Source organism: Dendrobates tinctorius, unplaced genomic scaffold (genome assembly GCF_039654945.1).
Source record: "Dendrobates tinctorius isolate UK_male_01 unplaced genomic scaffold, ASM3965494v1 ptg000155l, whole genome shotgun sequence".
Lineage (NCBI taxonomy): Eukaryota > Metazoa > Chordata > Amphibia > Anura > Dendrobatidae > Dendrobates > Dendrobates tinctorius.
The window spans coordinates 20,979,493-20,997,814 of NW_027361822.1; the positions used below are offsets into that span (position 1 = coordinate 20,979,493).

The window sequence follows — 18,322 nt, forward strand, 5'->3', positions numbered from 1 at the left end:
ACCATTGGTCCTTCAACTGTGAAAAATTGTGTTAAAGTGTTACTTCTGTGTCGGTAATAACACACTTTGACATCATCATGAAGAAGATTCTTCTGTTTCAACCCCAGATGCAAGAAGCTTTATCTTTTGACAATGAAAGGTCTCTGATGAGATCATTTAATTCATGTTGAGTAAAGTGTTCTGGCTGCTCGGCTGCTCCATCAGGTGCATACTCATCTTGACTTGAGGTCACCATATCTTTGCCAATAGCTTCAGCTCCATAGTCTTCATATTCTACTTCATCTTCATCCAATCCAGACAACGGTGGTACAGGAACTGGTAAGGTACCATCATGTGGAACTGGCCTAATCGCAGATTCAAGTTCAGGGTAATTAATCTTATACTGTATTTGTTCTTTGTAGAAAAGCCCTTCAGTTTGACAAAACAAAAGTAGCAGTCATCACTATGATTTTTGGGTTCTCTCCAAATCATGGGAACGGCAAATAATATAGCCACTTTCTTCTTATTCCACCAGTCACGAAGACCACTTGAACAACTTGAGCATATCACATGAGGGACCCAGATTTTGTCTTGATCACCAAGCTGTCACTACATACGATACATCTTTTTAATATCATGAGTGATTGAACGTACTTGGCCTTTTGGTGGAAAAGAACCACACACATAGCAGAATCTGTTCGGATGATTGATACACTGTCGGGGCATTTTTCTCCTTTAAATCAGATAAAACAGTGGAGTAAGTTCAGTTCAATGGTGGTGACAAACTGAAAAAAAAAAATGCGATGAGCTGACCCACTATATGTAGATATTTCCCCAGAGATGACAGCGGCAGCTTGTATTTAGAACTGATTTTGCTGGAGGTAATCTGGTAGATAACTATATACAGTTGTGAGGTAAACTGGTCAGCCTATTCCTTACAGATGAACATTTGCAGACAGTTTCTCAGTGTGACATTGGCTGCTTTCAGGTTCTCTCTCTGTGGAGACCCTCACTCAGTTACACCTCAGTGGTTGAGCTGTTTTCCTCCCTCTGAGGTGACTTGCCCTCCCAGAAATGCAGTGTAAATCCTCTCACAATGGCGGCTGTCCGCTGCCTTCCCTTCTATCTCCCTGTGGCAGGGCTCAGATCCCTGTAGAGGCCGGTCTCCTGTCAGAGTCTCACATACCAGTCCTTGCTGCCATCACCATCCTTTTCTGACTGACTCAAGTCTTACCGCCTCATAACAGTTAGCTCCTCCCATAACATGTGACTTTCCGAGTAGTCATTGGTTGACCGCACTGTCAATACTCCTTCCCATAAAACTCTCTAAAACCTTTACTGATGTTGTTCACAATTAAGAAAGCAAAGAAATAGGAATAACATAGGAAAACCACATACATTGAAAATGCAGAAATAACGGAATAACAAAAATACTTCTGTCTCAGAAATTTTATGTGATGGAGCAAAACTAAGCACATTTTTGGATTCAGCACATCAAACTCCATAAAACAGACATATTACCTTTGCTGATTGTTTTTTTTGTGTTGACAGATTATAATCTGTCCACCCGATCTGCTATGGTTTGAACTCAAGCGCCAGGAAGACAACACAACGTTCGTCTATCCATCTATGTGACAGATTGCACTATCTGTTCCCTTAGTAATGGAATCCCAGCACTTGTCTGGCTTGCCCTGAGCTCATATTTCCCCCTTAATATAGACACTTCCTCGACTTCCAAATGACATATCTTGCTGCAGCAGTGCTACTCTGTATTGACACTTGTTGGGGTTGCCAGATTAGGATTAGCCTCCCTGACACTCTTTGTTAAGGGCTAGCGGAACGCACCAGATAAAGAAGATGGTATATGGAGCATTCGCAGCCTGGGGTCCACCGTGCAGAGATGGAAACAGCTGCTAGACAATGACGGATGCAATAACACAGGTGGTAGCCGGACACCGGCGTGCAACCACTGACCCGGTGCTTGCAAGAGCGGACTCTGTTACCACACGGAGTCCGTACTAGCCGGCATATTAGCGTCACAGGACACGAGTGGGAATAGTACACCGCACAGAGCGGGTGCTACTACTACCCTGGCGGTCGCCACTATCCAGCATAAGAACCGTGCTGGAAAGCGCTAGTAACTGCGCATAGTGCCGCACAGGTAGCCACTGCGGTAACTGCGGAGTTGTGTCTGCACTGTCTGACGCCCACTGGTGCTAATGGAACCAGAGCTAACTGCACTGCGGCGCTAAGCAGTACTAGTGCTAGCTGCTGGGACTACCTCTAAGACCCTAACTCATAGACAACCAAGGAAGAGGGATCATAATGAGCCAGTCACCAGAATCATACATCCATCTTCAGACACACCACTGTTGTGAATTTGCTTTCTGGCCTCCCTCTGGTTATTACTGAAGGTAGTGGAGCTGGTCAGATTGACAGAGGGGTTGCGAGTTCTCTTTCTGGCCTCCTTCTGGTGGTTACTGGAGGTAATGGAGCTGATCTGATTGACAGAGGCTTGCCACCTGATAATGAGGATGACGATTGGCGATCTGGGGTTTCAGATTGGGATTTAAGACAGCCGACTCCCTCTATCCCTGCTGGTGATTTTCTTCCTGTTCCTCCTGAGGTCTGATGTCTCCAGATCTGTCCCTGGATGTTCAGCTAAGTGGTTCATTTGCTATTCTGTTTGCATTTGATCTGGTTTTGTCTATCTCTGCTTTGTGCGGGTCAGCCAGCTCTGGCTGGGGTTGTACTGAATCACCGCCCATATGTTACTGCTTGTGCCAGTTTGTTTTGTCCCCTGTTAGATTGGTCTCTTTTTGCTCTGCTTTCGGAATATACCAGAGTGCTGATATAGTTGGGGGCGAAGTCATGCGACTTCAGTGTTTTTGTGCATCAGACGTGTTGGACTTTTTGCAGGGTTTTTTGCGTGATTGCAGACAGTGTCTTTCCTTTCCTGTCTAGTCAGTGTGGGCCCCCTCATTTGCTCAGTCTATTTTCCTGCCTGCGTTTGTGTTTTCATCTTGTCTCACCGACAGTATATGTTTGAGGGCTATCTATTCCTTTGGGGTCTGCTCTGGGGCAGTTTAGATTTCCCCTTTCTTGCTTTAAGCTTAGTTAGCTCTCCGGCTGTGCTGAGGTGTCTAGGATCATCGTAGGTACGCTCCACGGCTACTGCTTGTTGTGTGGATAGGATCAGGAGTCTGCAGTCCGCTTAGTTACCAACCTCTCTGGTTTTCTGTGGCTTAGCCTGGGCCTGCTCTCCTCCTCGGTGACCCATTCATAACACACCACTAAAGCAAAAGATTCAATGTCTATCATAGCGCATGGCGTGGCGGCCATGCAAACCTTTTATAGCTGCGTCCTTCCGGAACCTTCCTGATCGTCCAATCCTAGGTGGAGAAGGACCTGAACATGTGACCTCCGATCTCCAATGGGAGATCATCCCACGGGCTTGCTCAGTGGACCAAAAGGAGGACTTAGTCCCTGGAATCATTCGCTGCTGACCAGCATCCGTTGCTATAGCTGGACCAGAGGTGGCAGCAGCAACCAAACCCACAGTGCTGGTGTGAGCAGAGCGTTGGGATCGACGAGTCTGCTGAGCAGGCTCCACTGTGGCTGGAGAGGAATGGGAGACTGCCGAAGGCAAAGCTCGGGATTCCCGCTGTGCAGTGCCAGGAACCCGACGCCTAACACTCTTCCTTCGACCATGCCTTCTGTTATCCAGCTAGCTGCCTCACTGTCCTGCAACTCCATGCTGCCATCCTCTCCCACATTTACCCAAGTGAGTGCCTGTTCAGTGAGCAGCAAATTCCTTTCCATATTGTTTATAGATCTCCGTGTTGCAAGCTGCTCATTTAGATCCATTATCAGGGCTTCCAAATGTAAAATGAGCACACATCTTGCCAGGGTTGTACACAAATAGAAGAGGGCCCCTGTACAAGAACAGTATATGGACCCTTTGCAGACGAGTCAAGGGTTTGTGTCAGAAGCTTAAAGCAGCTTTGGAGGTGGAAGTGTGTGCTCCCTTATCTCTTAGGCCCTTGTGCGGCAGGGTTGCACCAATGGTATGTCCACCCCTGTACCTCGCACAGCAGAATGCACTCTTAGACAGCTCATCAACAATTGAAAACCTGCAACAAAATGTACACTAGATGGTATTGTCAAAAGTGGAGCAAATTTGTACAAGCCTCTCCTTTCTAAACTCCCAGCATCCAAAGTCACTAAAGTCACACCTAAGCCAAACCACAGAACAAATCATTATTTAAATATAGTTTTCCTTAGCTACAATTCACTGCAATGTTTGCAAACATATTACCACTTTTTTTTTCCAGGATTTTAATGGTTGAGTTATACCCCATTGGCATTTTATGGTACATTCAGTGCTATGCAAAAATGGAAGGCATATGTGAAAAAAGTGTAGCAAAGAAAGAATGCTTTCAATAATTTATTTTATCATTTAACAAAATGCAGAGTAAACAAAAGAAAAATCTAAATCGCATCAATATTTGATGTGACCGACATCTGCCTTAAAAACATATTACACAAAAACAATTGGGGTACAAGTCCGATATATGGAAAAATATCAAATCTTATTAGACATATAGTAATACTGACATAACAATATATACAGAAAATAGAAAGGATCAGGTAATATCAGCTTCTTTGGTCCTACAATTCTCAATATCAAGTGCTAAGTGCCTATGGTGGATATGGGCTATATATTAGGGACTCAATAGTACCAGGGGATCATATCAGGTGCGCATCCTGAAAAAACTCCCATTATCCCATACATAAGTGCTTACCCATAATGGATTCCACCAGGACCTGTGCAGCGCCGCCACTGACGCTGCACAGTTTGCCCATGTGGGCTAATATATGTTGGATTAACTACACGTGAATTACGTGTTCGTATACGAGAACATGTGAGAGACATAATGGCCACCCGTGAAGTGGAGGATGTAAATAGTCTTAAACCCATCCCTAGACATTTTCGTCTTAAACACAGTTGCGATCCGAATGGGCTCCAGGCTTGGGGCATTGATAGGATCCGTGCGGGAATAAGGGGTGGTGACACCAAACATGCGTTAGCTCAGGGGGAATGCCGGTGGATCACAGTTCTTGACACAGTGACACCGGCTGGACTCAATGAGCAGTTGAGTTTTAGCTCATTTCTGTAAATATTGTTTGTGTAGTATGTTTTGTCTTATTATTTATTTATTTATTTATTGTTTCCTTGTTCAGTTTTGATCTTGTAATTGGCTACCGCATATTTCCATGACGTTTGAGTGAGGAAGATCTGGAGGGATCCATGGGGTTATTCCATTGGTTCAAGAACACACATCAAGATGGGAGGATTGGATTATTCTAATATATTCACATATGGTGTAATATTTAATGTGCTTATAATTTTTATTAATTAGTTTTTTAAAATATATTACATGCACTGTGTAATAATGTTATTGCAGATAAATCAAACACGGAGGAGATTTTTTACGATGCATCAATATTTATTTGATCACCAATGTACTGCAATTAGAGGCATTTGATAACTTTTATGCTCTATATATAGTTTAATTGACATTATTTGAAGCACACATTCACATTTAATAGTCACTTTCATAGGATATAGCCTTCCTATTGATGTATTGCAGGAATTGAGGCTCTAATGCGCATGTCTGCGGTATTCGCCCATGGAGCATTGCTGAGGCGCACCAGTGACGCTTGCGGTTCAGTGACGTCAGAGCGACGTCCTCTGACATGCGACGCCATGCTGTCGCCGGTGGTGATGCAACTTCCGGGGCGGGTGACCGGACACATGCGCCAATTAATGGGGCACCTGCTGACAGGGTATTTAAACCTGGTCCCTCACGCAACACATCACGGCACCTTGAGAAAGAGGCGAAACGCGCATCAGTGGCGGCGCTGCACAGGTCCTGGTAGAATCCATTATGGGTAAGCACTTATGCATGGGATAGTGGGAGTTTTTTCAGGATGCGCACCTGATATGATCCCCTGGTAATTTTGAGTCCCTAATATATAGCCCATATCCACCATAGGCACTTAGCACTTTATATTGAGAATTGTTGGACCAAAGCAGCTGATATTACCTGATCCTTTCTATTTTCTGTATATATTGTTATGTCAGTATTACTATATGTCTAATAAAATTTGATATTTTTCCATAAATCGGACTTGTACTCCAATTGTTTTTGTGTAATATGTTATGCTGGAGTGTCCATCTTCAATTCCCTTTGAGTCGATACTACAAAGTAGGTGACTCTATTGGGATATATACTATTTTGTGCCATATGGTTTTGTTTTATCTGCCTTAAAAACAGCGGCAAAATATCAACTTTTCTAGATACAAGTACTCTAAATTTTTTAAGGAACTCTGCAGGAAGATTGTTCCAAACATCTTGGGAGAAAGAACTACAGATCTTCTGTGGATGTCGGCTCGCACAAATCTTTCTCTCCATGAAATCCCAGGTAGATTAGATGGCGTTGAGATCAGGGCTTTGTAGAGACCATATTATCACTTCTAGGACTTCTTGTTCTTCGTTATGCTCAAATTACTAATTAATGATTTTGACTGTATGTTTGGTTTCATTGTCCTACTGCAGAATACATTTGGAGTCTGTTAAAAAAACTCCCTGATAGTGTATAGATTACAGTCACCATTGACTGCAGCATCTAAGGAGTTGAACTGCTAGCTTTTGAGCCTCTACAGTTGGTGTGATGTAATAAGGCCTCAAGTTACAAACTGCCTCAGCGCTATGACTTTGAGTGACCGTTTTAGAATGGGTAAAGGGGTTTTGCAACCATTGATAAATGATCACTTGGAGCCAATTCATCACTACTGCAAGAATCCCAAGCCCCTCATATCTTTTTACTACACAACCAGAGGAGTGATGGCTGCACAGGTGCAGGGGGCTGACGGGAACAGATAAGTGCTGTACTAAGCTCTCTCCATCAATTCCCCAGAACCGAGCCATCAGTACCTATGAGAGAATCCAGCATCAACATGTTTCCCTTTAGCATCTCCAGTAATTGTAATATTACACAGGATCCTTTATAATTTTACATCTTCTCCCCATTAAGATCCCTACACTATTGGATCATCACAGTGGAGATCTTCTATATTAGAGACTTTTCCTGATTGACCCGTCAAGGATGGATACGGACAAGGACAAAATGACGGAGAGAATATTACACCTCACCCTAGAGATCCTCTTCCGACTTACTGGAGAGGTGAGAGATTCTGATGATGTCACTTTACACCATTCTTCTCAGTGGGAAAAGCAGATTTATGGAGCTAAAGAAATGATGACTCTGGATATGTCTGTAGTGAGATTTATTATTGTGTCTCTCCATAACCAGGATTACACTGTAGTGAAGAAGACCTCTAGTGAGCGCTGTCAGGCCCATGTGTCTGAGGGATGGGGAAGAACCCTTAGCCCAATCAGGGGACCTCCACCTCACCCCCTGATACATAAGGACATCAATGACCAGAAGATCCTAGAACTCACCTACAAGATGATTGAGCTGCTGACTGGAGAGGTGACACTGCTGGGAATTCTGGGACAATATACAGTAACTCTATGAAGGGATCGGGGGGATGACGGTATCATTGTATGTGTCAGGTTCCTTTAAGGTGTCAGGATGTCGCCGTCTATTTCTCCATGGAGGAGTGGGAGTATTTAGAAGGACACAAAGATCTGTACAAAGACGTCATGATGGAGGTTTCCCAGCCCCTCACATCACCAGGTAATAGGACTAAATACACAGAGCCATTAATTATCTGTTTGTAAAAAATTAATTCAGTCCCGGTATGTGTTTCCTCCAGTTCTGTCCAGTAAGAGGACAACACCAGAGAGATGTCCCCATCTTCTTCCACAGGAATGTAAACAAGAAGATCTCGATGTCCCTCAGGATCATCAGGTAGATAGAGAGAAGGTGTAATGAGATCTCCTCTATGATGTGCTTAGTCTTGTTTTATCCACCAGTATTATCTATTCATATAATTGCCTTGTAATGTTTTAATTTCCTGTTCTGTCCAGATGTCACCCTTTCCCAGAATTCCAAGCGGAGGAAGTTCACCGACCGCCATATTGGGACACCCAAGTGATGGGTGTCACAATATGGAAACTGCTGCTGGTACCAACCTATTGCTCAGTACCACCAGCGGAACACCGTCGCACCACACACACTCTATACGCCTTACGCACCACACACATTCACACACACTCTATACGCCGTACGCACCACACAAACACACTCTCACACACACTCACGCAGCCTCTTGCGCGGTACCACCAGCAGAACACCGTCGCACTGCGCCTGTGCGAATTCCGCAAAGGAGCAGTGACTAATTCGGCTGATCCCAGTGGCAGATGCGCGACGTGTCTACATGCAGAGGAAGTCTGTCACATTAAAGGAGTTTTCCCACGAACGAAAGTTCATTTTAAAAATTGCCTGTGTTTGACCGTGTACGGAGCATACCACATCTCCTGGGCAGGGGAGGAAGCAAAAGACAATACTGACATTACAGCAGGGGATCATAGAGGATTAATTTTGTGAGGTGAATATTTCACTGACTGTTTTTATACAATATTTTACCTCACAAAATGTATCCTCTGCGATCTCCTGCTGTAATGTCAGTATTGTCTTTTGCTTCCTCCCCTGCCCAGGAGCTGTGGTATGTTCTGTACACGGTCAGACACAGGGGTGAGAGAGACAGAGCACAGGGGGAGACAGCTCAAACATGAGGGAAGAACACAGCACAGGAAGGAGAGAGACAGCAGACAAGGGGGATAGCACATGGGGTAGACAGGTCAAAGAAGAGAGCACAGACGGGAGAAGTCAGCACAAGAGGAAAGAGAGAGTGGATAGGTGGGTGAGCACATGGGGGGGAGATTCTCAACCCTGCAAAGCCTGCCCCCATCGTGACATTACCACCCTCCCAATGCGATAGCATAAGGCCTCCATCTAGTTTATTTATACTTGTGTAATGAGAATGGTGGAGATGGCAGGATAAGAGCTGATCATAGATGTGACTTCTCCATCTGGCTGTGACTTTTACAATATTTGTTCCAGGATGAAGATCTGACCGATATTAATACTATAGAGACATATGTGATTGGTGATGAGTGGTGTAAAGAGGAGATTCCTACATATGACTACCCAGGTGAGTAGTAACCACTGGCTGTGGCTGCTTTATCGGCGCAGCAGTCCGGCCATGTCTCAATCAAGAGGTCACCATTTTGCCTCTGGATCACTGTGTGCTTCTTGATACTTTGGTACAGGAAAGATATACAGTATATCTTTGTACCGTGTTAGCCAGTAGATAGAGAAATATTTAGAATTGAGAGTCCTCAGTGGTTGATACCTTTTAATGGCTAACTGAAAAGATGGCAACAAATTGCAAGATTTCGAGTCTACTCAGGTCTTCATTAAGCATAGACTAATGCAAAATCTGAAGAATCACATATTTATACATAAAACAGCACAGAAATAATGCAATAGATAAAACAAGTGACGTGAAGCAGAATTGTCATTATGGGAGAGGGAGAAACATAAATATTGGAACAGTTCATAGATATTGAGTCCGGATGTTTTATTGTCCTCTGATTGGGGTCATGCGACAACATTTGACACACTCCCTGCAGAAATGAATGTGTCGCATGGATTTATGTATTTTTACATCAGTTAAGGAATTTACTCTTCAGACCTTCTGGGGGCATCACAACACATTACCAGACCCCAATCAGAGGACAAGAAAACATCCAGACTGCTTAGGACAATAAGAAGGAAAAGCTGAATACTTTGATAACTGGCTTTAATAACTAGAACAGCTGATCACTGGGCACCCTGTATGTCACACCCCCACCGATCAGACCTTGATGACCTATCTTCCTACACTTATCATTTTTCTGCTTTATGTCAGCAGCATATTTCAAACGTGTCTATACAGGACATATTGTTTATTTAGTGTTTTAGAGCTACTAGTAATATGGACAACGTCTGTGTTTCCATTCACAGATTATGAACCTTATTGGGGCTTGTTTTTTTTATCAATTTGGATTGCAAAACATTTTTATGGCTTTTTATTCCACTATTTTCACTAATGAGCAAAATGAAACAAATGTCATGCTCTAATGGTTCCTGATCTGAGGTCTATTGTTAGATTGTGAACTGTTTTTATCTTGTTGAATTTTGCTACATAACTTGCAAGTTTTATGCATTTTATATATATAGAAATGTTGTAAAAACACAGCTTTTATGGTTTGTTTTATAATTGTTTTTATTCTTGGCAGATGACTTTAGGAGATCAGAGGGACAGCTGACATCTTCGATGTTTATATCAGATGACCTTGAGATCACACAAGATATAACTGAAGTATATGTCACTATTCCAGATATTCCATCATCTCTTCACAGCAAAGATTTATCATGTGATCCTTGCACACAGGTCCTATCTTCTGATGCATCACAGACTATTGAAAAATATAAACGCCACAAAAGGGGCATTAAATCTAAAAATGATCTTATAGCAAAGAAGTTATTCTCAAATGCAGAATATGAAGACCGTTTTCCCCTCAATATGTGTTTTGTTACACATCCAAAAAATCACAAAAAGGAGAAAAGATTTTCTTGTTTAGAGTGTGGGAAATATTTTAATCAGAAATCAGAACTTGCAACACATGAAAGAAGTCACACAGGGGAGAAGCCATTTTCATGTTCAGAATGTGGGAAAAGTTTTGCAGATAAATCAAATCTTGTTAGACATCAAAGAATTCACACAGGCGAAAAGCCACATTTATGTTCAGAATGTGGGAAATGTTTTTTCCGTAAATCGCATCTTGTCAGGCACCAAAGAGGTCACACAGGGGAGAAGCCGTTTTCATGTCCAGAATGTGGGAAATGTTTTATAGACAAATCAATTCTTGTTATGCATCAGAAAAGTCACACAGGTGAGAAGCCATATTCATGTTCCGAATGTGGGAAATGTTTTAATCACAAATGATAGTTATAAATTAGAGAACTCACACAGGGGAGAAACCCTTTTCATGTTCGGAATGTCGGAAATGTTTTACTCAGAAATGATAGTTATAAATTAGAGAACTCACACAGGGGAGAAACCTTTTTCATGTTAAGAATGTGGAAATTGCTTTGCAGACAGTTCAAGTCTTGTTAAACATCAGAGAAGTCACACAGGGAATAACACCTGCGTATAAAAAATCCGTCCCACTCTCATCCAAAAAAGTGGTACGATTTTTTCCTCACTTGTCATCCGTATGCAGTTTGTATGGAATCTGTTTTTTTTTTTTTTTACTCGCAGCTATTAATTATTTACAAGATGATTTAAAGTTTCCTATGCTACAGAGATAAAATGTCTCAAAAATAATCGGATGCCATACTGATGGTCCATATGGCATCAGATTTCATAGTGAAATCGCAGCTTGCTGCTATTTTTTTCTCATGCTGAATACAGCTGAGAAAAAATACACAGATGATTTGTGTTGTCTCATTGAATAACATTGGTACAAGTGCAATCCAATTTGTTCTCACATTGCACTCGTCCGATTTATACACAAGTGTGAGTGAGCCCTTAGCCATGTTCATGTTCCGAAAATATGGGAAATGTTTTAGCCGGAAATTATATTTATTTGTACATTAGAGAACTCACACAAGGGAGAAGCCATATTCATGGTCATAATGTGGGAATTATTTTAATTAGAAAATACTTTTAGTTGTACATAAGAAAAGTCACACAGGGGAGAACTTGAGAAGGCCTTTTCATGTTCAGAATGTGGAAAACGTTTCACCCACTATTCAGATCTATACCTCCTGAAAAAACTCGCACACGGAAGAAGCCACTATAATTCTTAGAAGGTGAGAAATGTTTTACTTGAAAATCATATTTTGTTGACCATCAAAACAACTCAAATGGAGAGAAAGTAAAGCCATATAATTAAACATGATAAAGAAAGCAATTTAGAATATAAATTATAATTAAAGATATATGAAGTTACTAATAGACATCTGTTGTCCAAAAATCAAATAATCAAGTAATATTCTATACGCATTGAGTACTCTAATTTGTTTTATATACACTAAATGGACAAAAGTATTGTGTCGCTCATATTTCTTACATTCTTATAACCTTACAGTTTCATTCTACCATACCAGATCCCTACTGCATGAAACCCAACCAACCACCTGACAAAAAAAAGGAAATACAAATTTTTTTTCCTCTTAACCCCTTAGTGACAGAGCCAATTTGGTACTTAATGACAAGGCCAGTTTTTACAATTCTGACCACTGTCACTTTACGAGGTTATAACTCTAGAAGTCTTCACCGTATCCCACTGATTCTGAGATTTTTTTTTTTGCGGCATATTGTACTTCATGTTAGTGGTAAAATTTCTATTTTGTGTGTAAGATAGACAGGGACGTTGTATTGTTTAGTAACTGCTCAAATGAGCAGGATTTTGTTTTGTTTGGATCTCACAACTTGCATGCTTGTTACCAGTGTTGAATATACTTTAATAAAAGCCAGAAAAGAGCCAATCTATGGACATTTGAAGCTCATCTATGTTTCTGCTGCTTTGATCAGTGAGCTAAATCCACACATATGATGGAAGATGCGGGCATAAGGAGCCTTAAATAGATGTTATGCGTACAGAGAAAGTGCTTCTTTTTAATAACTAACTTTTATTCGTTTTTTTGGTTCTTAAATGTTAACATATAACATAAATACATTACAAACACATAAGAAAAAACATAAGTGTGTATAAAATACTTGAAGTAAAAACCTATAGGGATTTTTTTACTTACAATAAATAGACATGGGCGAACCTGAACACTAACGTTTGGTGTCCGTACCAAACACCTGCTGTTTGGGCATGGACACTGACCACGGACTTCACCATGAAGTCCGTGTTACTGTTCGGGTTCGGCCTCTTGAACACCAGGTGTTTCTTGCACTGTCATCTGCATGACAGCATGGCAAACACTGCTTCTGACCGATTGTGAAATCTTTACCGCCGGTCAGAGAGCCACGGTTCCCACACTGGAAAATGAGAGCATGAGCCCGCAACTATTATCGGAGGTAAAATATTTACCTCCGGTCACTGGAGTCGGCTGATGAAACTACTGCTGTGATCAGCCTATACCTGCTGCTGCTAATAACATTGAAAGTAGTCAGTGGCTGATGGGAGTAACCATCAGCAGGCACCTAAATAGTTTTTTTAAAAAAAATGGCGTGGGTTCCTCTGTATTTTTGATAACCAGCTTGGCAAAACTGACACCTGGGGCCGATAACCCAGAGTTAGCAAGGCTGATTATCAAGAATAGAGGGGTCCACACACTGTTTTTTTAGTGGGAAAAATAAGTGCTGAGCTCAGAGAGTTCAGTGGGAGAAATGAGAAATGTCTCCCGGTGAACTCTGCACCATGAGACTTTTTCTCACTGTGCTAGCGGTGATCTTACCGGAGGTCACCATAGTTCAGGGGCCCGGCTGGGAACGCAGCCTCAGTGACCAGCGGTAACCTAAATAACATCACCGCTAATCACTGCCGCTGTGCTTGCTGCAGCTGACAGCCTGGCAAGCACTGGATGTTTGGGCCCCCATTCAAGTGAATTGGGTCTGGGTTCAGATTCTGGTCTGGGTACTGTTCTAGTACCTGAACCAGAACTTTTTTAACTTCGGTCGAACCCGCTGGACCCGAACTTCCATGGGTCCACCCATCTCTAATAATAAACAAATGAGAAAGGACTCACACACATTAGGAAAGAGTGGGAAGGAAGGGATCTATATGCCTAATAATCTTAAATATTAGATTACACCCAGAAATAGTCGCAAGGAGCCCAGATGGAATCAAAATGATCCATCTTTGAATTCAATAGAGCCGTCAAGTATTCCATTCCACGGATATCTAAAATCCTAAGCAGCAAATCCTGGCTGGAAGGGGGATTGGACTGTTTCCAATGGAGTGCACCTAGCAGCTATAAATATATGTAACAGTTTGGATGGATTCTTCCCCAACCCTCTAGGGATGGCATTAATTAGATAAACTGCAGGACCTTAGACCCACATCTATGAAAAGTACCTTTTGGATTAGAGTTTTCACTGACTCCCAAAAATCAGACAACCCCGCACAGGTGTAAAAGATGTGATAATGTGAACCGTGCGAGGAACCACACCACCAGCCGGTGCTCGAAAATTGGGGGCTAAGCTTTTGAGGTAAATCTGGAGTGTGGTAGCAGAACATTAATATGTTATATTGATTCTCTTTTATACAACGTGCATATAGAAGTTTTAGCTGCCTTATCCCAAGAACATTGCCAAGTTTGGGGGTGGAGCTGTCTTCCCAGCAATGTCTCCCACTTAATCATATAAGATGTGTTTTGGAGGGCTTGTCTGAGGAGTGTTAATTATCTTATATAGGTCTCATAAAAGGCCTAAAGTGGACTCTTTTGTACAACATTTCAAAATTCGTTGGGTGAGATACTCTCATTGAGCCATAGAGTGATAACGCCAGGTGCTTGATCAGCATGTACTGTAAAAACTCTATTAGTTATGGGGAAGTTGTATTTAATAAAGTAAAATGAAAGGACCACCAATGAATCACTGTCCACCAAATACGCAAATCTAAAGAGACCCGCTAAAATCCACGGGTGAACCATCAGTGGTTCCAAACTATTTGGGATTAAAGGTTGGTAAATGAAGGAGATCACTGAAGAATTAGGGGAGGCTAATCCAAAACTTTTCACGCATGAAAGCCATATTTCTCTTGAACGTCAACTTATTTATGAGATTTATGCCACAAAAAAGAGTTAGGATGTACAGGGGCCTGGCCATCCACAATTTTTCGATCTGAGTCCATTTGTTATATGCCCATAGTGAGGCCTACGAGGGAATTCTTCTAAGATGGGATGCCTAGTAATACTTTATAATATTTGGAACCGATAGGCCCCCTTGCAATCTATATGTGGTTAAGATTTATTTAGACAATCTGTCATTTGTTCTTCCAAATAAATCTCATTATAGCGGCCTGTAAGGATTTAAGTTATCCCAAAGGATCATTAACGGGAAGAGTCTCAAAATAATACTATAGCTTAGGTAAAAGGGTCATTTTTAGCAAGGCTATTCGACCCATTAATGAAATTGTGAGTGGCATCCATTTTGTCAATAAGTTCTTAAATTCCCTAAATAGTGGAGGGACGTTAATAATGTATACATTGCCATATATGGATTATAACTGTACCCCCAGAAACTTCCACCTGAATTTATAGTTTATTATTAGTTGCTGTAAATTAACCCCTTCCCGACCCTCGCCGCACTAGTACTGCTCTGCGGGTACTGCATTTCTGACCAGAGCAGTACTAGTATTGTGGCCCAATCACCGCTGCCTCATGCTGAGCGGCAAGGTGATCGGGTGCGGGTGTCAGCTGTATGTGACAGCAACGCCCAGTACTGACAGCGGCATACAGAACAATCGCGCAGGGAGGGGGGTCCCTGCGCTCTCCCACCGGAACAACGCAATCGCGTTGTTCCTGTGGTCTCCATGGCGACCCCCGACTCCAAGATGGCTGCGGGGTCCTTCCGGGTCCTGCGGTGAGGTGATTTGTCATTGCCTGCTGAGAGCAGGCACTGGCAAGCCTCCTACACTGCCTGTCAGATCGCTGATCTGACAGAGTGCTATGCAAAGTGTCAGATCAGCGATCTGACTTTATATAGTAATGTCCCAACCTGAGACAATGTAATAAAGTAAAAAAAAATTATAATGTGTAAAAATATTTTTTTTTTTTAAATCCCCAAATAAAAAAATTAAATATTTTACCAATAAATACATTTATTTATGTAAATAGAAAAAAACAATAAAAGTACACATATTTAGTATCGCCGTGTCCGTAACAACCCGACCTACAAAACTGTCCCCACTAGTTAACCCCTTTAGTGAACACCGTAAAAAAATAAATAAAAAACGAGGCAAAAAAACAATGCTTTATCATCATACCGCCGAACAAAAAGAGGAATAACGCGACCAAAAAGATGGATACAAATAAACGTGGTTTTGTCCCGCAAAAAACAAGCCGCCATACAGTGTCATCAGTGAAAAAATAAAAAAGTTATAGCTCTCAGAACAAAAGTGATGCAAAAATAATCATTTTTTCTATAAAATAGTTTTTATTGTATAAAAGCGCCAAAACATAAAAAAAGATATAAATGAGGTATCTCTGTAATCATACTGACCCGAAGAATAAAACCGCTTTATCAATGTTACCACAGGCGTAACGGTATAAACGCCCCCCCCAAAAAAAAAAAGAAATTCATGAAATGCTGATTTTTGTTCATTCTGCCTCCAAAAAATGGGAATAAAAAGCGATCAAAAAATATTATGTGCCCGAAAATGGTACCAATAAAAACGTCAACTCGTCCCGCAAAAAATAAGACCTCACTTGACTCTGGGCCAAAATATGGAAAAATTATAGCTCTCAAAATGTGGTGATGTAAAAACTATTTTTTGCAATAAAAAGCGTCTTTTAGCGTGTGACAGCTGCCAAACATAAAAACCGCCATAAATAGTAAATCAAACCCCCCTTTATCACCCCCTTAGTTAGGGAAAAATAATAAAATTAAAAAAGCATTTATTTCTATTTTCCCATTAGGGCTAGGGTTAGGGTTGAGGTTAGAGTTGGGATTAGGGTTAGGGGGTGTGTTGGGATTAAGGTTGGAGTTAGAATTGGGGGTTTTCCACTGTTTAGGCACACCTGGGGCTCTCCAAATGCAACATGGCGTCTGATCTCAATTCCAGCCAATTTTACATTGAAAAGTCAAACTTCCCTTCCGAGCTCGGCCATGCGCCCAAACAGTGGTCCCCCCCCACATATGGGGTATTAGCGTACTCAGAATAAATTGTACAACAACTTTTGCAGTCCAATTTCTCCTGTTACCCTTGGTAAAATAAAACAAATTGGATCTGAAGTAATTTTTTGTGAAGAAAAGTTAAATGTTCATTTTTTTTAAACATTCCAAAAATTCTTGCGAAGCACCTGAAGGGTTAATATACTTCTTGAATGTGGTTTTGAGCACCTTGAATGGTGGAGTTCTTAGAATGGTGTCACTTTTGGTTATTTTCTATCATATAGACCCCTCAAAATGACTTCAAATGTGATGTGGACTCAAGCAGACCATTCCATCAAAGTCTGCATTCCATAAAATCACTACTTCCCTTCCGAGCCCCACCGTGTGCCCAAACAGTAGTTTTCTCCCACATATATGGTATGGGTGTACTCAGGACAAATTGGACAATAGCTTTGGGGGTCCAATTTCTCCTGTTACAGTTGTGAAAATAAAAAATTTTGGGCTAAAAGATCTTTTTTGTGGAAGAAAAAGATTTTATTTTCAAGGCTCTACATTATAAACTTTAGGGAAACACTTGGGGGTACAAAGTGCTTTACACACATCTAGATAAGTTTCTTGGGTGGTCTAGCTTCCAAAACGGTGTCACTTGTGGGAGGTTTCCACTATTTAGGCACATCAGGGGCTCTCCAAACGTGAAATGCGTCTGATCTCAATTCCAGCCAATTCTGCTTTGAAAAAGTCAAACGGCGCTCCTTCCTTTTCAAGCTCTACCGTGCGCATAAACAGTGGCTTACCCCCACATATGGGGTGTCAGTGAACTCAGGACAAATTGCACAACAACTTTGGTGGTCTAATTTCTCCTGTTATCCTTGTGAAAATAAAATATTGGGGGTTAAAAATCATTTTTGTGGAAAAAAGATTTTTTATTTTCAAGGCTCTACATTATAAACTTTAAGGAAACACTTGGGGGTTCAAAGTGCTCACCACACATCTAGATAAGTTCCTTGAGTAGTCTAGTTTCCAAAATGGTGTCACTTCTGGGGGGTTTCCACTGTTTAGTCACATCAGGGGCTGTCCAAACGTGACATGGCGTCCGATCTCAATTCCAGCCAATTCTGCATTGAAAAAGTCAAACGGCGCTCCTTCCTATCCGAGCTCTACTGTGCGCCCAAACAGTGGTTTACCCCCACATACGGGGTATTGACGTATTCAGGAAAAATTGCACAAAAAAATTGTGGTTCATTTTCTCTTTTTACACTTGTGAAAATAAAAAAAAAATTGGTACTAAAGTAAAATGTTTGTGAAAATAATTTAAATGTTTATTTTTTCCTTCCACATTCCATTCATTCATGTGAAGCACCTGAAGGGATAATAAACTTCTTGAATGTGGTTTTGAGTACCTTGAGGGGTGCAGTTTTTAGAATGGTGTCACTTTTGGGTATTTTCTGTCATATTTACCCCCCAAACTCA

At 41.5% G+C, this 18,322-nt stretch overlaps 1 protein-coding gene across 1 annotated transcript in view; it reads left to right on the top strand.

The window, feature by feature from the left end:
• Positions 1–18,322, top strand: part of LOC141051185 (uncharacterized) — a 195,287-nt gene that overhangs the window by 103,130 nt on the left and 73,835 nt on the right. The window contains 6 exon segments of the mRNA XM_073548049.1: positions 7,081–7,230; positions 7,360–7,539; positions 7,623–7,746; positions 7,826–7,920; positions 9,076–9,166; positions 10,296–10,904. Coding sequence (XP_073404150.1) covers positions 7,081–7,230; positions 7,360–7,539; positions 7,623–7,746; positions 7,826–7,920; positions 9,076–9,166; positions 10,296–10,904 — 1,249 coding nt within the window.